This window comes from Typopeltis vanoorti, chromosome 10, assembly GCF_054136105.1.
Source record: "Typopeltis vanoorti isolate ZY-2024b chromosome 10, IOZ_Tvanoo_1.0, whole genome shotgun sequence".
In the NCBI taxonomy this organism is placed as follows: Eukaryota; Metazoa; Arthropoda; class Arachnida; order Uropygi; family Thelyphonidae; genus Typopeltis; species Typopeltis vanoorti.
Genome location: NC_143558.1, coordinates 34,529,623 through 34,553,452, shown reverse-complemented (window position 1 = coordinate 34,553,452; position 23,830 = coordinate 34,529,623). Strand labels below are relative to the sequence as shown.

Here is a 23,830-nt window from a genome sequence, read left to right as displayed (position 1 = left end):
TGACAGATCAAAATGTTTACTCACTTCGAGCAGCAAAGTAAATTTTTCCATGGAGTGGAATGCGTTGTGAACTTACATTTTAACAAAATAAACAAATAATGATAATAAATAATAAATAAATCCTGTAAATCAGAAATCTTTCGGTTTAAGTTGATCCTTCTTTTTATTTATTTATTTTATTTTATTATTTTTTAAATAATTTTCTTGTAATTAACTGAAAAGCAGTTCAGTATATCAATATAGTTATCTTTTCCATTGGATAGAACTAAAAAAGGGAATAAATAGCCAATTTCTCTTTCTACAATTTTGGAGAAATTTAATTTATAAATAACCATTTTGACACACTTTTCCATTTCTATGGCGTTGTCTATTAAAAAGATTTACTAAAAAGACATGCGTGAAGTTTGCATTCGTTACTGTATAAAAGAAATAAAAATATTTATATTGGCTAAGCAGAAAAAGAAAAATTAATTTCCTCATTACGTCACAGAAGCGAAGCTCCCCCTAGTTTTTTATATTCAAAAGCGTTAATGTACGCTTTTATATCTAAAATATGTAGAAGATGATTATTAAGTAATGACGAAGTATACAAATTAAGTTACTTAATTTAGCTGAGAATTTTAAAGGAATGTATGATATTTGAAATTTAAGTGACTGTTCAATTTTATAGGTTTTTAAGTAAGGAACCTCATGTAGCTAGTACACCTCGGGATGAGGAGTTAGCTGAATATATCGAAGAAACGTGGATATTACAAGGACTCGATGCAGTCTCTCTGATTCCCTACGACGTACTTCTTTCATTCCCCAATAAAGAAAAACCAAATTCGGTACGCAAAATTTTCTGAATGAGTTGTTCTCTTTGTTTAAACAGGTCAGGTTACGAAAATTTATTAGACTGAAAGAAACCAATCAAATCAGTGGCATACTTACATCGAGAAACCCAATAATGCATGGTTGATTGGGATTTTAGTGGAACTAAAGAAAGTTCTTAGTAAGTAGCTTAAAGATATTCACGAATTGATTGAAAACTTGTTATCGGGGGTGGGCTTGATAATTAATCTTAGTTATGCCACTGAATTAATAAGTATTTTTCGATTTTAAATAAAATTCATAGAGATTCTATATACCTTTTTTGTTACAAGATATATTTTAAATATATATTTTTTATATTTTATTTCTTATAATTACTTTGGCGTTAGTCGAACAAGAAGTTAGACTATTTCCTTGCAGTTCATATAAATGAGATTATTTTTTTCAGATAGAAATCGTCAATGGCATTGCTAAAACTGTTTATACTGCTACTACTCAGGAAAAAGGACTTAGTGCTTCAGAAAACATAACAAATCTTATTCAAGGATTTAATGCATATTCTCCATCTGCAGATATTACCGTAAGAATTTTTCCTTTTATGATATTTCAATCAAGATTATTAAGATTGAGCCGTAGTCAATTATCATCGTATTGTCGCTCTCTTTTTCGTCATATATACACGAATAATAAAAACCACAAAATCATAAAATTAAAAATTATTTCCAGCTATCTGCTTTACCATGTATTACTTATTTCTTCATTTTTTATAGGCAGAGGCTGTTTTTGTAAATTACGGGCGTGTTGAAGACTTCAACGAGTTGGAGTCTATGGGAGTTAACGTGTCTGGGAAAATCTGCATTACCCGCTACGGAAAAATAGCTCGTGGAAATAAAGTAGGTGCTTTCCTTTTCCTGAATTTCAACCTTGACCTTGTTACAATAAAAGATATTTTTTTAGCATTTTCTTAACGACAATGCTTACTGTTTTCATTCTGTCCTTTAATTTAAGTATCTCTATAAATTATACCTATTCTTGTTTATCTGCGTACATTCGGCAGCTTTCGGATGTGAACAATTCATAACTTGATTAATAGTTCAACAGCAATTTAAATTGAAAACATCCGTAATGATAACCCATTTCGCTCAAGATGGTTTGCTATCCTATGTTTATTACTTATTTTATTCTGTAAACTTATTTCACATAATTTCAGGTAAGTGAGGCTGAGGCCAGAGGGGCAGCAGGTGTTATTCTCTTTTTGGATCCCTCACATGTTGCTCTTAATGCCTCTGATGCCAACGATGTATATCCCAATAGCTGGTGGGTACCAGGAGATGCTATTCAGCGTGGAAATATACGGCATGGGAAAGGAGATCCATTAACTCCTGGATATCCTGCTATAGGTGAGAACTATTTTTTGTGTATTATTTTTCTCAAGTGTTATCTCTAAAATCTGCATTATGAAATAAAACACATGCCTAGTGTCCCTGAATATATTGACTTATGAGTCAAAGAAACCACCAACACTGCTATATTTTGTTGTGTAATGTAATAACGCTTGAAATAATTATATCCATGGCGTTCAACATAAAATAATTCTTATTAATTTTACAAATTGTCTGATGTTTCTCATTGCATCATGGGACTCGCATTCAGACCACTTCTATCATGTGAAAAACAAACATGTTGTAGTGTAAATAAATAAATCAGCAAGTACCGTCGACAGGGTGTAGCACAGAGGCAGCCTGCCTCACGGGCTGCTTGATAAGGGCACTCGTTCAGCCATATTGCGGTAGGCACCGTCGCTACGCTAACAATTCCTATTAGCATACCAAGTGCAGAAAGAAGTTTTCCAAGCTTGAACTAATTAAAAATTATTTGCGAACAGCAATGACCTAAGAAAGATTGGTTGTTCTAACAACTATATCGACAGAGGAGAACATAGCTTATAATTTAAATTTTGAAGAACTTATAAACAGTTTTATTGTGCGATATCCCCATAGAGCAAACATTTAATTAATATTATTATGTAATCGTGTTGTATTAATGTTTCTCTTCTAATAAGGAGATTTTCTTATATTTTTGTCTTATAATCCATCAGGGGGCGATATTTAATTGTTTGCCTCAGGGCACGATCTAATCTGGCGATGGCTCTGAAATTAGTTAGCTCCTTTTGTTCCCTTATAGGGAAGTAGACGAGGCCTTTTGTACCCTATCTAGCTTTTGGAGACTGAGTTGGCAGTTAAATCTCCACCAGTACCAATCAGCGTAGCTGGCCCATGTCTATCACTAATTATAGGCAGCCCACCGATGAAGAGGCTGGCAAACAAGTGCTGCCATCTCTTGTCCCTAATCCTAACAGGATATGTTACTGTCTGAAATAATATGGGTTTTACGGTCGATTTTCTTGAGTTTACGGGACGAAAAACCCGAGTTTCCAGGAGGAAAAGCCCGCTTTCCCATGCCAGAGATCGACTAACTCGGGAACCGGTCGAAAATAGGCTTAGAAAAAATTCCTCCAGTCGGCAACTAGACATGAACCTAAGACTAATTCTCGAGCGACCAAGCGCAGAGGATGCAAGCGCCACTTCCACTGATCTACACATGCCTTATGTAGTAGTGTATTCATTAGCAAATCCATGTGACCACATCTCTGCTCAGATCTAGTCACCTGGGTTCTATGAAGATGAGGGAATGGTGGAAAAGGTCCAGCACTGGTGAACCAGAATCATAACTAGTGTAAAGCTTTGCATATGAAGACAAACTTGAAGCAGTCTTCATAATTTGAGAGATAGATGGAGGGGAGATATACAGACATTGTGATGGGTCATCAGTAATTTTTTCCCATTTGTTTTAAAGGAGAGATATGATAGATACAAAGGAATTACACCTTCACGGATCTCTCTCAATGAGTCTCTGACTCCCTATAGGTGCTTACATATAATAATAATAATTGTAATCGGAAAAATTGCAGATTAATGTTTAATTATTTTAAGGATATGTGACATGAAGGGTATTCATGTTTTAAATAAGATTCCTGATTGATAAAACTCGATAGGGAACTGATATTTTTGAAATAAAAAAGAATATCTAATTGACAGCTCTCGTTTCGCTTTTAATATTAATTTCTATTATAAACCTAAAAATAACAAATCCACTAACACTTTTTAGCTGTAAAGACTGGTGGCCAACCACTTTACACATCAGCTACATTGACAATTAAGCGAAAGGCTATTAGTGAATAGAATCTTTCAGAGGAGAGATTTCTCAAACTACATGTGCCATCATGTAGTCCTATACTCTAACAAGAGCAAACCTATAACATTCAAGTGCTTAAGCAAATGCCTATTCGACAGGGCTGCACGGCATTATAAAATAATGCTTGGATACAAAAAAGAAAAAAATATTTAACAAATGACTTTAAAATCCCATAAAATGAATATTTTTGTTTCTTATTTCCTATGACTACTCTGATTCTTCAAGTACCGACCGAAAATCAAAATATTGCATTTGATTTGCCCATCTAATTTCGAAAAGTGCCACGAGAAAATTCATGTTATTATTTACTGAACATTCTCTCGACCGGTTCCCGAGTTAGTCGATCTCTGGCACGGGAAAGCAGGTTTTTCCTCCCGGAAACTCGGGTTTTTCGTCCTGTAAACTCAAGAAAATCGACCGTAGAACCCACATTATTTCAGACATTAAAAAATTGTGTTAGGGTCAGGGACCACGAGATGGCGGCACATTTGAGCCGTCTCTCTTCACTGCGTACCGCTTAATTAGTGATAGCCTTGGGCCATCTGTCTCTGATTGGGTACCAGTGGAGATTGAACTGCCCACTCAGTCTCCAAAAGTTACATAGGGCTAAATGGCCCCGTATACGGGAATAAAAAGGCGTTAGCTGATTTTTTTTTTTTTTTCATTCTCTTGAGTTCAGAAATGATATTGAATTTCAAGAACGGTTTCTTACATATCGATCTTTTATTCCATAATACTCAGTTCGAATTAGATGAGAGCTCTGAGCTGATCAGTCCATTTGAGGTCGATTATCTTCGACGTAAGCCACAGTAGACTTTGCTGTATGGCAGTGTTGCTGGAATAAGAATGACCTTTCACCATAGAATTCCATAAAGGCATGAAATGTGGCGTTATCACATTTCATGTCTTCATGAATATGCATCTCTACGTTCATTGTAGTATCGATTAAAACCAATGGATCAAATGCATACTAAGAAAGAACACCCCCCCCCCCTCCTCACACCTTACAGTTGAGACAATCCTGCTCATGGAGTTGCCAAACGTTTGTAGCCTAGCGTGGTTCACTGATTTTCCGTTTCTAGTCCACATTTTTTTTTCTATCCAAGCCCAGTTTTTGCTATATTAGAGCAGGATCTATTGTTATTGCATTCGCATTTGTTAAGCTGTGCGTCGGATGTCATTATATTATATAATGCGCCTCCGTAGCGCAATTTGAAAAACGACTGTACGCTGTGTCCTTCAATTGGAAAAGGTCTAAGCTCGAGTCTCGTCATGACGGGAGGAATCTTTATATGGACTTTTTCAATCGAAGGATTGAAAAATACGGAGGTAGCAGGGTTTTTTCTCCCGGAAACTCGGGTTTTTCATCCCGCATACAGACAAATCGGCCCTTGAGAACACAAGCAATTTACAGACAAAAATACTAGCTGTGGTGGTGATGGGCAGCAGATGGCGCTGTTGTAGATGATTGGTAGTAGAGGTTCGGTGTAGTGGTGAAGACGGAGAGTTGTACAATAGTTGTCCTCCCGCGATGAGTCTTCGGAATCCTTGGAGGTGTTCACGAAAAAAAATAAAAATAAAATAATAATAATAAAATGCCCTTTATATGCGTATCTTCCTAGAGCCATAATAGCCTATATATATATATATGCATGTTCTTTGTATCACGTATGCTTCTGCTGAGATGTTCTCATACTTTTCGCAATAGTGTTAGCTACGTATTAGTAATAGTCACTCCTTGATGAATATTGCAAATGAATCAATGTGACCGTTCAAGAAAAATTTGCGGCGATTGCATTCATGTCAATAATAGAAAACTGTCTGTGTGTGTTTAACCAAAGAATCAATTTAATCCCTGAACGACTGATCACCCTTGAGGCATATACAGCATCTTTCCGCACTTCCTATTAAGTTATTTCTCTTATATTTTTTTCGCTTGTGATGTTCCCTAGTGGCAGAAATATCTTACATTAAAATAACTTACATTAAATAAATTAATTTTCGATGATATCAAATGGTTCCATGAATTTTTTCATCGAAAGACAATTTACCCAACGGCAATTCACCGAAAAAGAAATTCCTCGAATAAACAATTAACCGAAGAACAATTTAACGAATGGCAATTAATCGAAAACGCAATTTATTGAATAAACAGTTCGTCGATTATGGAATTATTTCTTTCCAAATTCATCGAAAGACCAATTTTCTTGAAAATTATTGTTTTAAAGTGTTCGGTAAGTATACCTAACGTCACCCAAGATGTAGACAACATATGTAGATGGCTATCGATATGATATAATTTTGTTGTTTTTTCCAACATTATTCTGAAAGTGTACTTGCTACTTCATTGTGTAGACAGTGATTTACTTCAAGACAAAAACGTTTCTTCTACCTAATTTTTTCACAACAAGAATGATCAGATTGAAACAAAAACTGACAAATTTTAAAATTGACCTTAACTATAAAATTTCATTAAATTTCATCAGCTAGAGCAGAATTATTAACATCATTTCGAAACTTGTTTACCAAAATTTTTTAATAAAAGCAATCCTGCTGGAACTAAAATTGAACCACACAGACCTCTTGTGCATTTTACAAATTCCGATATTTCCATGTATTCCACTAAGTCAGAGAGTTATTGTAATATAAAATATCGATATATTGTCCCTTTGTAGCCTCATATAGAATTGAACTGAATACTGGAACAGTTCGTCAAATTTTTTAAAAAGGTTTAAATACCAAGCTGGAGTAAAATTCATCCCATATAATTGGTTTATGTGCGCACGTCATCATACTAATACTACTATTTACTGACTGATCTCATCCATCCCTTCAGCACGGGTAGAGTCCCCCCTAATGAGGGATTTACGACGAATTTTTTAATGCGGTCCATTCGTCACTCCTTGCTGCATCCCCTAAGGGCAATTCATGTTCATGGGGCGATTTACCTGTTCTGGGGGGAGAAAACTCCCCTACCATCGTATGAGACCGGATAACTCACCTTCGTCCAAAGAGATCAGATGAAGGTTCCCTCACGTAACTGACGGAAATCGAATCCAGGTGTTTCTGACCAAAGGGCGTCGTCTATACCGACTACAGAGTTAGACAGACCTGAGTTCCAATCCGTGCATGATGCGAAGAATTTTTATCAGTCCTCTTCAATTGAAGGCGAGTTATCCGGTCTCATACAGGGATGGAGGGTTTCACTCTGGGAAATTCAGTCGTTTCATACCTAAACTAGTCCCCTTGTTCTCTAACCACCAGCCAAAGCTTTTTTTACATATTTTCCAAGTTGTGTGAAACACACATAAAATACACGCAACGCATATACTGACTAAAAGGAATATTCCTCAAAAATTGCTACACATACGTTTAGATACAATACATAATGCAATACAAATCATGCTAGCTTCAATTGCAGCGAAAGATAATCCATTAAAAACTGCATTTCTTTTTGATAAATACATTTCACTTGACATGTCTTATAAGTCATTTTTCGACGAACTGTCCATTTGATGAATTGTAGTTTAGATGAATTGTTGGTTTTCGATGACCTGCATTTCGTAAATTGCGTTTTCGCTTAATTGCCATTTGAAAAATTCTTTTTTCTAGAAACTGCCGTTCGATTAATTGCTGTTTCGATTAATTGTTATTTCTATATATTGCATTTCGGTAAATTGTCGTTCAATAAATTGTTTTCGGTGTTTTCTGGATCATCATCATCACGAACTATGGGCTTACTACCATGGTTATTTTCCAATGCCTCCTTCACTATCTTCTTTCTTTGTCCAGTGTACAGTGTTGCAGTTTCTGTAATCCCATTCCACGACACTCCTTTATGTCGTCTATCCATTCTCTGTATGATCTACCTCTTCTGTTTACACCATCCATAATACCAAACATGAATGTCTTTATCTTCCGATCCTCACTCATTCTACAAATGTGTCCAAATAATTGCAGCTTCCGTTTTCTAATCTGCTGCATTAAATTCTTCTTTGGTTGTATCTTCCGAAAGAATTCTTCATTTGTGGTTTTCTATACCCATTCTATTCTTAGAATCTTCCTGTAACAACTTCTTTCAAATGCCATAATTCTCTTTCTTCATTCCTTATTTGTTACCCACGTTTCAGATCCGTACAATACACCACTAAAGACGCATGTTTCCAGCACTCTTAGTTTTGTTTACAGGCTGTTATCCATGGCCTTCAGATTTGTCCTTCCCTTTGCAATCCTGATCTTTGTCTTTTTTACAGTCCAAGTCACATGTCATTTTATTTCCCAAATATGTGAATTGTTTTATATTTTCTATATCAATTCCATCCACTTGTGTCTTTTGTTTCATGTTCTTCTCACCAAATACCATTGTCTTTGTTTTTTCCAAGTTCATAACAAGGTCCAAATCTTTTCCTTTCCTCATTTAACTGTTTCAATGTTGTTTTTTTTAGTTCTCTTTCGCCTTCTTCAATAATAATAATGTCATCTGCAAATCTAAGATTGTTAATTCTCATCTCATGTATCGATATTCCTTTTGCACCTTCCTTCGTTTTATCCATTGCTCTTTCTAAATGTCCAATGAAAATACTGGTCCATTAAGTCTCCCCTGTCTGGTACCCCTGCTTGTTCTAAACCATTTTCCCAAATCATTACCTATTCTAATTGCTGCAACTGCATTCTTGTAAATAAGCATCTCTTAATATAGCTATTAGTTTTCTATCTACATTTCTGGATATCCCTTTTATATAATTATATGATAGATGGTAACATTACTAACTATAAAAGTCACTAATTTACAATTTTTTTACAATTTTTTTAAAGAAATGAAGTACATTATGCTCGAGAGGTGTTCACTGCAGTGCATGCAATAATTTTTATAAGTTATTTATCGTTCCAGATGGGGCATATCGTTATCCAGTAGATGAAGTGGAACTGCCAAAGATTCCCTGTCAGCCAATCGGATACACCGATGCTCAAGTCATTATAGAGTAAGTGATTTCTTTCCTTCATTCCAATCTTTTACGCAACTTATTTCATATATATATATATATATATATATATATATATATATATATATATATATATATATATGAAATATATCTTCTTTTTCTTCCTTTCATTAGTATTTTACATTTCAATCTCAACATGAAACTGTCTATTCCAGCAGTATTAACAACTGGACTTATAGACAATTAATCGTTCATTATCTTCCAGAAATGCTCTATATAAATAATTTTATCTAGCCATTTCTCTAGGGATATATATATATGTTAAAGATACCAAGCTATTTTTAAATATAAATCTGGTTTTAATCCATTTCCAAAGTAAGCAAACAGACAAGAAAGTCAAGCTTGGGAAATGGATTAAAATCAGGTTTATATTTAAAATAGCTTGGTATCTTTAACGTGTCTTATACCCAAGGTAAAAAACTTTCTACATATATATGCTTTCAATTAAATTGAAAGGCCTATCTTTTTTTTTCTTCTTTTTCAGTAAGCTTGGTGGACATTCAGTACCCAAACATTGGAAAGGAGGGATAAACATCACTCGAATAGGACCCGGCTTTAGTGAACAGAGCCAGGACATGTAAGTTTAGAGAAAAAATTCGCTATCATTAATATGTAAAATACTAATTAATTTAGTAAACTCAAGGGTGCTTCCCCCACTCTAAACTGGTTTTGTATTAGTATTTTGTTTAATTAGCCACCTACTTCATTTATTATTATTATTATTATTTTAATTTGAACTATGTGCTATTTATTTATGGAATAAATTTGCAGGTTTCTAAGACTTGTTGTCAATAACGAATACAGGAGAGTCAAAAGTTACAATGTTATTGGTACTATTGAAGGCTCCATCGAACCAGGTAGATGCTTTATAGATATTTGCATTTAAAAAAATTCCATTTGCGGTAGAGTATTCATAAAGAAATATAATTGTTAAGATTGTCAATAGAAATTTCTTAATTTGTTTATACAGGATAAAAATACGAAATTCGTAATTTAAAAATTTCATTATGTATTTCTTAGATTCTTATGTCTAATACATGATCTCGTGGATCTCGTGAAACTCAACGAAAATTTTTGGAATACAAATTCATATCTTAACATGAAACATCGCTGAAAAGCTGACTGATCACTGTTTTTTTATTTTTATTTATTTACTTTTTAAATTTCGACAAGTGTGTAAAAGTGTAGATTTCATTTTGATTCTTCGTTCTTAGAATGTTATGGCTAGAACTTCTAGACCAGTGATAAAGATGACTGGAACTTTTAGACTTTTGTAACCAATGTTGAGTTTGCTAGTTCCTGACAGAGGTCACAGGATTGTTTCAAAAGAGAATTTTTCCTAGAAATCTTCTTCTAATCATCAAACAATCTTTAAAGGAAGAAATCATTCTTCTTCCTATTCTTTGTTTTAATTGATTTTCTTTTTGATTAAAGTCTCTCTCAGTTGGAAGACTATTGTAGCTGACCAAAGGTTTGCAAAACTTATTGCAACCCACTTAGCATTTTATATTGATATTAATTTATAATTTGCTGACATTATTATCACTTATAATATTCAAAAATCCGCTAAAACCTTTTATTCTCCAATGGTTGTAGCCAAAGCCGTTTAGCCCTAAGTAGCGATTGGAAACGGGAAGGCAACCAGACTCTACCCCTAAACAGGGAAACACCTTACGTTCACCGAACGCGACTGTAAGGTGTTACAAAAGTTTATATGTAAAATTCACCATTCATCGGACGACATATTCAATGCAAACTGGAACACGAATCTCCAAAAAAACATTCAAAACCGAGGGTCACGACATGAGTTTCTATGGTAAGATGGTAATATGCAATTTGTACCTGCTATGAACATGTGACTCGTTACATGGCACGATGCGCCTTGCCCATGAGGATGTCCGTTGACCTCTTTCCAAGCAGTGGATTCTTTGTCTGTAAATTGGATTTGTGTTCTACTAGCTGGTTTGGTTGGTTGTGAGACGAAAAATCTGAGTTTCCAAGAGGCAAAATGCTTCCATCTCCGTATGAGACCTGTTAACTCATCTCCAGTTTAAAAACCCTGATGAAACTTCTTCGCGTCCTACACGGGATTTGAACCCAGATCTTTTTAGCCAAAGAGTTATATATCTATAACTCTTTGGCTGGGGAGCCTCTTAACTTGGGTTGGCTGTGTGTTAGATAAATCAGAAACGTTGTTCTAGACCCGAATATGGAACTGTTTTCAAGTGTCACATTGTTTTCCAGTAAGCAGGGTAGTAGTGTTGCACTGGACAGTGAAATTATCTGTAATCTAAAGACATTCACGAACCTCTATGGCACAATAGCATTCGAACCCACAGCCCATAGTTGGAGACGAGAGAATGCTGTATATTTGCCAGTTATCCTAGTTATCTTTTACATGATACTTGTAGTCAGTATTGTACTTTCATTTCAAGAAAACTGCGATATGAATGTTCTGCTCAGAGCCTACACATCAGAATTAGATTAGCTTATGATGGCGTAAAAGTGGTATTTATTTACTGAAATAACAAATTTTTTTTATTAAAAAAAATAAGAATATATTATTATAAATTATGTACTGTTTACAAATCTTATGAATTAAATTTTTAAAAGTAATCTCCATTCCATTTTTCTAGACAGATATGTTCTCTATGGTAACCATCGTGATGCATGGGGCTACGGTGCAGTCGATCCTTCTTCAGGGACTGCACAACTTCTAGAACTTACACGGATTTTTGGAATTTTACATAGAGAAGGATGGTCACCTAGACGAACTATAGTGTTTTGCAGCTGGGGAGCAGAAGAATTTGGCTTGATTGGTTCAACAGAGTGGGTTGAAGTAAGCCTAAAATGGAAACGAAATTTTGTAATGATCTGTTGATAACAAACTCACTTTTCCGATAAACTAAAATAAGTACCCTGTTGTTCCTCTTAATTTTCTGTACACTTGAGATAATTTTAATAATTGTCTTTTATTATATTTTAAGGAAAACTTACCCAAGCTTGTAGATCGTGCAGTAGCCTATGTGAATGTCGATATCAGTGTTATGGGTAAGATCTTATGGCTAGTTTTTTTGAATTGTGGGAATTAAAATTATTATTTATAAATATTGTTAATATGTTTATGCAAGTTTAAAGATAAAATTATTTCAGTCAAAATAACGTTAATATGAAACGAAAACATACATATTAATATCGTAAATAAACTGTTATAAGAATAGGTGGCGTTCGTCAGTCATCAACAAATGAATTCTGCATTTATTTCTGGATAGTGGCTTAATATAATTGGCCGAATTGACTAAAGATAATAATAAAGAGAAAATAATCACTAATTCATAAACTGTAAGATTTTATAAGTTTGTTGATTCTTTGGTTAATTTTGGAAAGAAAAGTAATAAACTAAAACATATACAGTATATGTAATATCGTAAATAACTCTTATGAGAATAGGTGGCGTTCGTTAGTAATCAAGAAATGAATTATGTATTTTTTATTGGGTAAGATCTTATGGCTAGTTTTTTAAATTGCGGGAATTAAAATTATTTATAAGTATTGTTAAAATATTTATGTAAGTTTAAGGATAACATTATTCCACTGCAAATAGCGTTAATTTGAAACTAAAACATGCATATTTAATATAGTAAATAACTGTTATAAGAATAGGTGGCGTTCATTAGTCACGAAGAAATAAATCATGTATTTATTACTGGGAAGTAGCTTAATATAATTAGCTAAATTGATTAAAAATAACAATGATAAAGAGACAATAATCAACAAATTCTTAAACCGTAATTTTTTTTTTTTTTTTTATAAGTTTGTTGATTCATTGATTAATATCATCTTCCTTTTACCCTCTTTTACCTTGCGCTGTCTAGGGTTTATTAACCATTGGACCTCAAACCGTTCATAGGATAAGGTGGTCAGCCCTACGCCCCGGTGTATCCTATGTCTGTAGTGTTGAGTTCTCAAGGCCGGTTTGCCTGCTTTGCGGGATGAAAAACCCTAGAATAAACTGGAAAAAAAAAAAAAACCTACTGTCCACGCCCAAGACAGGCTAACTTGGCTATGGAAGATCCTTCAGCTCTTCACGTCACTGACGGGAATCGAACGTAAGACAGTCCTTCCTCAGTCATATGGTTGCGAAACGCACATCGACTAGGCTAACCGCGCGGACTCATTGTTTAATTTTGAAAAAAAAAAAGCAATATATAACATTAATACTTTATGAATAAGTAATCTCGTTTATAATTTTCAGTAATGCATGTACCTAATAAACGTCATTAGTTACAGAAATACCTTTATTTCTGTGGATGTGCATGTGCGTGTATTTGTGTTTTATAAATAACAACAACAAAAAAGTCTAATTCAATACTTTGTATGCATGCTTCTCAGGAGACATTTTTCAAGCAGAAGCCTCGCCGATGCTTTCTGATGTCATCACGAAGTCTGCCGCTCTGGTGAGTACACTATGTTCTGCTAAGCATATATAATTGTGAAAAAGTTTTGCAATACATCGGCATAATTCTGGAGCTTTGATAATATTTGAAATTTCAGCTAGCCTCGATGGAAAAGTTGGTGAAATTCACAGCATTGCCAACAGACGACAAAGAGATAAAATCTCTCTTGAGCATCTATGTTTATTAATGCTCCTCATAAGCTAATCTTCAAAAAAGAAGGAAAAAAAAAGAATATTTTCGTCTTGAAATTCTTCTTCTTCTTCTCTTCCGTCTATGACGGGTTGAGTGTTCTCTTGAACAGGATTGAAATTATTATGTCATTAAAATTTAGTGTCTGTGAATTGTGACTTTCCTAGTGTTTACCTTATCTGTTTAAGAGTTGCAAAGTTAAAATTATAATCCGCTGTTGGATGTATTGCTCTTTCCTGAGTCAAAGTTCGATTTCATTCTATTGCTATTCTATAGGATTGGAATCGGGACTCTCAGGCAGGCCAGTTTTCCATTTCAATTTCCTCAAATCATGTCGCAGTAACAGTAAAGTATGATATGATGTTAAGGATGTTTCTTTCATCTTGAAAGAAACAGTGAGTGTTTTTTCCTGTACCGTTGCCCCATGCACTCTTTGGTCCCTTGGTCTTATCTTCCTTTTCGTTTCTTGGTTGAAGTGGCACCTTTCATTCCCAACGGTTGATAATATTGCCAACAATGTTGATTTTGAGTGATGAAGTCTGTTACCAATGTCTCAAAGCAATAGACTTCTAATGAGTATTCTATGATGGTGATATTCTAAATTTCTTAGTTCTCCATTTACTATTAACAGTATATCTGTATACAATCGAAGTTTAGAATGTATACGTTTGCCTTACACAGCAGTATAATCCATGTGTGATCAGAGGAACATATACATCAGCATATTTCCTTTTAAATCAGGAGTATATACTGAACACTCATTTCAACAGTATATTTCTTTTTCTCTCTCTAACCCTTCATATCTGATTTTAAAAAGTGTGCAGAAGTCGAAACTCTCCAGGAGATCGATATACTCTGTCGGTAGACTCAACATTTCAGTAGAGGTGTTCACGATTAACTGTGAACGTCATCGTGAGCATGAAGTCGCATTTTTGTTTTCTGAAGCTATTTTTTTTCTCATTGATAAATTTGTGTTTTGTTTTTGCTCTTATTTTGTCATATTTGAGTAATGGTAATGTATCTTGCATTGATTTGTTCATACAGAATTGTAATAATTGGGAGCAGCAGAAATATTATGCAGTTTAGTTCCAGATATTACCTAGATTGCCATCTTAAATGGACAAAACATCTACATACTAAACTCCGCATCATTGCAGCAAAACTCTTCCAAGTAAAAGACATGATTCCATCTAACATAAAAAAAAAAAAAAAACTCATATATCACGGTATTTGCGAATCTCTACTCAAGTAGGGTATAACGGTCTACGCAAACACATCAAACACCATCTAACAAAATTAGAAACATTACATAGGAAAACTGTGTCAACAGTGATTTGGAGACCTTATATACAACAGCCAATATCCGAACCGCTTACGGCGATACACAGAATCCTGAGCATTAAAATCTGAAACATTAAAATCTAAGGAATTACTTCTATCGTAACAACAAAGACAAATATCGCATAAAAGCCCCATAACAACCCTTTGCGTTCCCAGACCTTTTAACAACTCATTACATCCCTAGACCCTTCAATAACTCATGCAGTTCTTTTGTGACATCACATCTGATACCCACGATGCTCAACAACCTACCAAGAAATTTAAACACATCGACAACTATAGAACATTGAAACACGAACTCTGGAAAATATACCAACACAGTTAGTATAGCATTAACACTTATATACACATCGCAAATCACCAGCATCCAACGTCTACATTCCGCATTCCATCCATAAACAGCACCAAACAACATAAATAGTGAAGACTAATCCCAATCTCTTCATAAAAGCTAACCGTATCTTCTAATTAATTATTATTATTATTATTATTATTGTTCCGGGAAACTCCAAGGAGTCGACAGACTCATCGAGGGAGGCCCTAACATCATGTCTGGAACAACTATTCAACCTTCACACAGTATCTATCATATCTTGCCTTGAACTCACTCACGGTCGTAGCACCCACAACAGACTTTGGAAGCTTATTCCACTCATTCACCACTCTCCAAGTAAAAAACCTAGCTCTAACACCCTTGTCAACCACGCTCTTGCCCAGCTTCCATGCATGGCCCCTAGTCCTCCCACCACCAGTCATATTTTCAAAATATCTTCTGGATCAATCATATAAAAACCCTTCAGTAATTTGAATGTCTCAATCATATCACCCCTCCTTCGCCTATCGTCCAATTTCTGCAACCCACAAATCCTCAACCTATTCTCATAAGGTTCATTCCACAGACCTGCTATCATCTTGGTCACTCGTCTCTGGACCCTCTACACTTCCTCCCCATCACGAAGAAACCCTGGTGCCCATAACTGGGCACAGAAGCCCAGATGGGGTCTTATCAAGGCTCGATACCGAGGAACAACAACTTGTTTGTCTCTGCATGTTAAAGTATTTTTCATAAGCCAAGTGATTTGGTGAGCAGTTTTAGTCACTTTCGCAATGTGCCCCCTAAACTTCAACTCCCTATCCACCAGCACTCCCAAATCCCTGGCCTCATCAATCTCCTGGAGTACGGTTCCACCAATGCGATATACTGCTGCTATTCTTTTCACCCCAAAGTGCATAACCTTACACTTTGCCACATTAAACTAACATCCATTTTCCTAGCCCAGTTCTCCAAACTATTCAAATCATCCTGTAAAATTTTGACATCCTGTGCACTCACAATTGCTCTACCCAACTTTGCATCATCAGCAAACAAGTGAACACTTCCTCTCAAATCCTTATCAATATCATTGATGAACAAATTGAAAAGCAGTGGTCCAAGAACAGAGCCCTGTGGTACTCCACTAGTCACAAGACGTCTTTTTGACTCCACTCCTGAATAAACCACTCTCTGGTATCTCTCCTTCAACCACCCTCCTATCCATCTTACCAACCCTATATCTATCCCCATCTGCTCCAGTTTACTGATTAGGGTTCCATGTGGTATCCTGTCAAAGGCCTTGGCTAGGTCCAGTAGTATCACTGTAAACCCATTACCCCTATCCAGTTCAGCCGTCACTGTGTTATAAAACGTGAGCAAGTTACTGAGGCATGATCTACCCTTCACAAAACCATGTTGTCCCCCATACAATATCCCATTTTCATCTATCCAATCCTGTATTCTTTTCTTGACTAATTTCTCTAAGACCTTGACAATGATTCCTGATATGCTAATCGGTCGGTAATTTACAACAGCAGGCTTGGAACCACCTTTATGAAGTGGAACTATTTTCACCTCCTTCCACCCGCTCGGGACTAACCCAGAACCGAGACTCAAATTAAACAAAATGGTCAAGGGTACTGACAATTCTTTAGCTGCTTCTCGTACTACACGAGCTGGTATACCATCTAATCCCACAGATGTATTGACATTGAGGTTATGCAATAGACTACTCACCTCCACTTCATTCACCACAATTCTCGTATAATCTACTGGTTTATTCGTTTCTGCAGTGTCACCACATGGATGATATATTCTTGCAAAGTGCTCACTCAGTAACACAGCTATCTCAACTGATTCAGTTACCTCCCTACCATTGGCGTTCTTTAAAATCATTCTTCCATGTACATTTTTCCTTTTACTTGCTACATATCTAAAAAACTGTTTGGGATTCTCTTTAGCCTGCATGGCCAATGTTCTTTCGTACTCTTTTTTGCTTTTCTTACCACACTCATCACCCTTCTGGCCTGCGCTTTATACCGTTCATGTGCCTGCCGGTCACCTTTCTCCTTAAATTCCCTCCATAGTTGTTTCTTTTTTTGCAGCTCAAGCTTAATGGTGTTATTCATCCATTTAACCCCTAGTTGATTTATTATTCGGACTCTAGGTATACAGTCAGCCATTGCTTCATGCAAGCACTTCTTAACTACCTCCCATGCACTATCAACTTCTAGTCCTTGCAGTTGTACATGCCATGGCACTGAACCAATCAAACTCCTAAGCTTGTCATACTTTCCAGCCCGATAATTCCACATGTACCCTGTCTTAATTGAAAATTCTACACCTTTAGCCACCTCCCAAGTCAAGACCCTATGATCACTCTCACCGATTGGTGGCAATGTAGTCATATTTGTTACAGCCAAATCTTCAGATGTAATTACTAGGTCAAGCACTCTCTGACCCCTAGTATTTTCCATTACATGCTGTTGCAGATAGTTATCCCTTAATAACCGCATAAAATCCAATTCCTTCCTCCCGTGTGTCCTCTCCTCACTCCAATCAATGCGACCATAGTTGAAATCTCCCATAATAATCACCCTCCTTCCACTCATTTCTTCTAGTTGCTTGTGCATACTGTCACCACCATCTTTTCCATCACCTGGTCTATAGCAGCACCCAATTGTATATTTAGTCCTGCTAGCCATAATCTCACACCAAATGGCCTCAAATGTGCTCTTTTCTCTATCCTGCAATTCAACTTCCATTATCCTCGGCTGTAGCTCATCAGCTATCATCAACAATACTCCTCCCCCCCATTTTATTCTCTCTGTCATTCCTGAACACACTATACCCATCACATTCAATCCCACTAGCTATATCATCTACAGTCAGCCATGTTTCACTGATACCAATAACCTGGGGTCTGGAAGTGCCAACCATGGCCAAAAACTCTTCCTTCTTGTTCCTAATACTCCTAGTATTAGTGTACATGAATTTAACACCCCCATTTGCCCCAGCCCTACATTGATGCCTTATATTAACTATCCCACTCTGGTTTGTTGTCCTTATTTGCTCTAGCATATTATATTCATTCATACATTCAACTGCCTTCCTAAGGACTGTATATCTACCCCCCCCACCTTAACAAATCTAGTTTCCCTGAATTTGCACATCCACTACATTCAGCAACATTTTCTCAAGTCTTCTTACACCGTAACCATTCAAATGCAAGCCATCCATCTTATATAGATCCTTTCGCCCATCAAACTCACTCCACACGTCCACAAATTCCACATCACTCGTAATACATAACCCACGCATAGTCATTCGCAATTATGGCCCTCCTTTTAAGCATTTCACTGTCATACCGTGGCAAAAGACTAATCATTCTAACTCTCTCACTCTTTTCTTTTGCTACCTCAAACAATTCATTCAGGTCTTCTATCATTTCCATTTTATCTCCTTTCAAATCATTCGTACCTGCCACAACAATCATTTCTTTCACCCTTTCCTTTTGCTCTCTAATAGATTCAGTTACATCCTTTATGGTCTCACCAGGTTGGTATGATTTTGTCAAATCCTCTACTAACACACCTCGTACTAACGAGTCTCCATACAGCACTCTATCCTTCATTTTGTTCATGTTCACATTCATACGCCTATTTTCCCTGTCATACCTTTTATTATTGGTTGGTTCATTCAGTCGACTTTTGTTCATGCACTCTAGCTGCTGTTTTGCCCGTTCTATCGCACCATTCAACAACGCGATCTCACTCACTCAAGTGGGATTAGTCCGCCTCAATCAACTAATCCTCATAACTATAGACTGCAAATTATTGTAATGTATATGCCAGTACGGTGTATAATAATAAATTATGATATACTGATATGGAAAAAATTATGTGTATTTATATTCAAAGTAAAAATATTAAAAAAGAAATTAAGGTGCTTTAAACTGTGTACAGAATTTTCTACAGAGCAGACAATGTAATATGTCTTAATTGTGTATATGTAAATACTCTGTATGATAATAATAGAAAAAAAATATTATTTAGAAAAATTATATCTATTGTTATTGTATATATACTGTAAAATGTAAAAAAAAAATGTAAATGTAGAATAATCCGTATACTGTATTATATATTATAATTATATATCTTGTAAACAATTATTATTATTTTAAAATATTATGTACGTGTGAGTATCTGTTATGTACAATTGTATTCATGTAATGTATTATGAATATTATGTATAAATAATAAAGTTTGATTGAAAAAAAAATTATTATTATTATTATTGATTGTTTAGCTTAAAAACTTGTATCGACTAGTTTCTCTCATATCAAACTAGTGACTTTCTCAGGGTTCATAATAAGCATATAAAAAGTCTCTAAAAATAGACAGCTCCAGGCTTGTTCAAAACGCTGAAAAATTCGTCATTATGGAAATAAATAAATTCATCCTTACAAGAATGTAGAGTAGCGTGGCATTCTATTTTAATGATTTGTTCAGCATTTTGAACAAATCTTTAGTTACCTATTTTTATAAACTCTGAAGAAGAAACCAGGAGGGTGTGAGTGAAACTATTTGGTACGCGGTTTTAAATTGCACTGCTATATGTAGCACATAGAGCAGTGGTTCTAAACCTTTTCGAAGTCCTTTTGATTCTAAGAAAAATTTGGGGAACACCAAAAGCATTAGGTTCATAAAACTAACAATAAAAATATGCATGGACTTGCCTCTTATAAAAATGGAACTTATTTAAATGCGATAATTGAGCTTGTCGGCTTTTGCAGGTTCAGATCTAATACGTGATATAGCTACTCTAATTTCTTTGTCTATATTAGTAAGTCTTTCACGCTTTTTAGTTTTTAAATTGATTAATATTGAGAAATCGAGCTCACACAAATATGATGTAGAAAACTGTAAAAGTTTCAGTGCCCTTGTGGAGAGAGCTGGATATTCAGCTTGGACAAAAATCTAAAATTCCTCAAGGGTTCTTTCAGAGAATTTCATTTTTAGAGTACGATCCGCTGACAATAATTGTTCTTCTTCTTGTAACGAAAATTCACAACTCGATGCATTAACTGTGGCAAATGAATTTTGTATCCAGTCATAATTGTGTGTATTTGAGTAAGGAAAGTAACTTGAAATCTTTTCTTGCAATATTGTTAAATGTTCTGTTATAACGGAAATAATTCCCTCGAAAGTTTTATTATGGAGCGAAGGAAACATGTCTGAAGCATTTTTTTCTGTTATGCGGTTTTTCCAAAAAGATACTTTTTTCCTGAAAAGCTGACAATTTGTCAGTGGATGTGAAAATATTTCCATCCCCCCCCCCCCTGGATACTTGTATTAACGCTATTTAAGTAATTAAAAATATCGGCTAAATATGCCATTTTAGCACACCAAATATTATTTTGGAGACATTTTACAGAAGCATCTGCACCTTTATTTTGAAAAAAGGCCAATAATTCAGTCTTAAGTTCTAAAATCCGGAATAGCACTTTACCACTGGATAACTGTCTTATTTCAGTGTGCAAAAGATTTATACTTGGCTTCTATAGATATGCAAAGTTTTTTTAAAAAGGCATGCTTTTAAAATTCTTTTAAAATTCAAGAATTTATAACTTGGTCTAGTAGAGGTTTTAATATTGCTGTTAATGTTTTTGAAACTAGGGATTCTCTGTGCAAAAAGCAGTGCATAGATATAACATTTGGGTTTATTTTCTTTGCAAGGGTGACAAACCCTTTAATAAAGCCTAGCATCATTGAGCTGTAAACGATATTCTATAGGCTTAGAAGTCAACGCGCATAGCAGTCTTCATTTATTAGGATCAGAGTAGCCAGCCAGTTACACTCAGAAATGTGTCATGTAACTTTTTCCACCGACCGAACACTTGTAACCAGTTCACGGAACACAAGTATTCCGGGGAACAGCGGTTAAGAACCACTGACATAGAGCATTCTAAGTTATTATTATTATTATTATTGTTTGATAATAAGTAGTATGTGACCTAAGACACAAAAAGTTTTGTTTTTCTGTCAAACTATCAAACCGTCCAGAAGAACACACACAACTGATAGATATAATGCGATGGCTTTATAACCTTAATTGATCGATTGTAATTGAAACCGCTCTTTTCTGCTATTTGAAATATTTGTAGAAATTGCTGTCTTTCAGCTTAAATTTTTTAATTTACAGTATTATTTTTTGTTGTATTTATTTATTTTTTACTTATGTGGGTATTGAGATCATGCTTTTTTAAATCCCATTACGTCAGTTCCTGTCTATAATAAATATATTTTGGTTCTTTCAGCAATGCGATTTGTTTTCTCCTTATAATCGATCATTCTCGCATCCCTTTCTCAACAATCATAATGAGATATTGGTCAAGTTAGTTTGGTAGTTGGCTCCAGAAAATAACACATGGCATTATCCATAAATATTTATCCAACTTTTTAATACTATTCCGAAAAAAAAAAGTATATGATATCAAGTAGATTTAAAAATGATGGCTGAATAAAAATGCGTGGCAGAAAGAAAATAATATATACATCATCTTCTTTTTGATACACGTCTCTAACCCTATGCTTACAAGTTAATAAATAGAAATATTTTCTATCATCTCTAGGTTCCCGATCCAATATTACAATCACAGTCCGTCTATGATTCATGGAGACATTATTATGACAACGAACAAGGGGAAGCCACAGAACCAGAGTAAGCACATATAATGTTTTCTACATTAGTTTTTATTCTATTTTATTTTAAGTACATACTATAATTTAGACTCTAATTTACTTTCTAGTCACTTAAGGAAAATTAAAATAAATAAATAATTACTCTTTCCTCAACAATCGACACTATAATGATCAATGTTCTCATTAGAGAACGTTGGACCTTGCATGACCTGTGAATTAAGTTGACAACAACGATAACACTCCTTTCAAGTAGTTCGCCATTTCGTTCTATAATTCACAAAATAAATAAATGTTTGAATGATTCAAAACCAATGATCTGAGACAACTTACTACAATAAGATTCGGACCAGAACGAGACAACTTAGCAGTTTTAATTAATTAAGAACAACATAGCAATTAAGAACAAACATAGCATTATGGCTATGTTTGTTCAATACTTGGATATTAACTTGGGAAAGAACAATAGTAACAGTCTCCTTAAAAGTCAAGTAAGTTAGAGAAAATATATTACTCCAGTAACATTCACTTTTGAATACTTTTTTAAAATGTTATTCCTAGTAATGTTATTCCAGTATTTGTTTTAACTTTCAGAATAATGACTCCTGGTTCTGGGACAGATCATGATAGTTTTTACTTCTACGCTGGAGTGACAGCCATGAATATGTGGTGGGGAATCGATCAGGTGGGTATATATTTTCTCAAAGTTTTAGCAATTTTCATGTAACCGAGTTCCGAATTAAGCCCATGAAGACGTTCGCGAGTAATATTTATACTTCTGATCCACCATAGAGATGCTTATGAGAACCAGACTTTTTTGACTCCTCCTACATATCTCTAACAACAGAAAACCTTTATTAAGTCACCCCCCCCCCTTTCTCAGAACTTTCATGGCTCAGTCGGTAGCACCGCTGCTCTCCGATTGGAAAGACCTGGATTCGAATATCCAGGAGATGAACAACCTTTTTAAGGACTTTTCAAGTGAAAGCCAGTTGGTCGTTCTGATAAGAAGGTGGAAGGATTTTTACTACCAGAAACTTGCGTTTTTCATCCCGAAAAACATACAAATCTGTCAGTCTGAAACATATGCAGTTAACAATAATTTACTGGTCTGATAGTTTTAGTTGATTCAACGGGAATTCAAAACGAGCAAAGAAAGCAGAAAGAATACTCCCTTTTCCTTGAGTATTAAAAGAGCTTCCTTTAAAACTTTTGTAGGAATTCTTAAGCTATTGCTTCAGGTTCTTGCGGCGTATTGTTTCACGAAATGGGAGTTACGCCATTGGGAAAGACAATTTGAAGTACACATTTAATTTCGGGAAGAAAAAGCCATAGGTAAAGACGTCTGATCACGACGGAAGGTGTTGCAAAGATATGATACGACGTTTGATAAGAAGAATAAAGAAACAAGTCAAGACCTCTTCCTGAAGGCAGTCGTCGCCGTAGTGCTGGCTGATTTCTTCCCCGAATGAAATTTTTTAGAGTTCATAAACGCAAACACTCATCCCAGATGAAATTTCTTTCTTGAAAATATTAGTGATGGATAATGCCTTCTGAATCGGAATGCTATCTCCTTTGCTGTTCGGTTTACTTTAAGATGTCGCAATCCCTTGAATGCAACTGCATAGGATGAAGTGACATCCGCAAAATTTATTTATTATCATTATTTTAAATAAATCCGAGATGGCTAAGAGCGGAGATTGGCCGTCCACCGGTTTTCAAAAAGTTAGAGTTGAATGGAATCGCCTACTCCTTTGTCGT

At 35.2% G+C, this 23,830-nt stretch overlaps 1 protein-coding gene across 1 annotated transcript in view; it reads left to right on the top strand.

Annotated features, from left to right (window-relative positions):
- LOC150102320 (N-acetylated-alpha-linked acidic dipeptidase 2-like) overlaps window positions 1–23,830 on the top strand; it is a 46,583-nt gene that overhangs the window by 4,905 nt on the left and 17,848 nt on the right. The window contains exons 3-14 of the mRNA XM_090399293.1: window positions 671–827; window positions 1,259–1,390; window positions 1,581–1,703; window positions 2,021–2,210; window positions 8,957–9,047; window positions 9,553–9,645; window positions 9,840–9,925; window positions 11,705–11,907; window positions 12,056–12,119; window positions 13,461–13,525; window positions 22,003–22,091; window positions 22,664–22,754. Coding sequence (XP_090255419.1) covers window positions 671–827; window positions 1,259–1,390; window positions 1,581–1,703; window positions 2,021–2,210; window positions 8,957–9,047; window positions 9,553–9,645; window positions 9,840–9,925; window positions 11,705–11,907; window positions 12,056–12,119; window positions 13,461–13,525; window positions 22,003–22,091; window positions 22,664–22,754 — 1,384 coding nt within the window. The remainder of the gene's footprint in view (window positions 1–670; window positions 828–1,258; window positions 1,391–1,580; window positions 1,704–2,020; window positions 2,211–8,956; window positions 9,048–9,552; window positions 9,646–9,839; window positions 9,926–11,704; window positions 11,908–12,055; window positions 12,120–13,460; window positions 13,526–22,002; window positions 22,092–22,663; window positions 22,755–23,830) is intronic.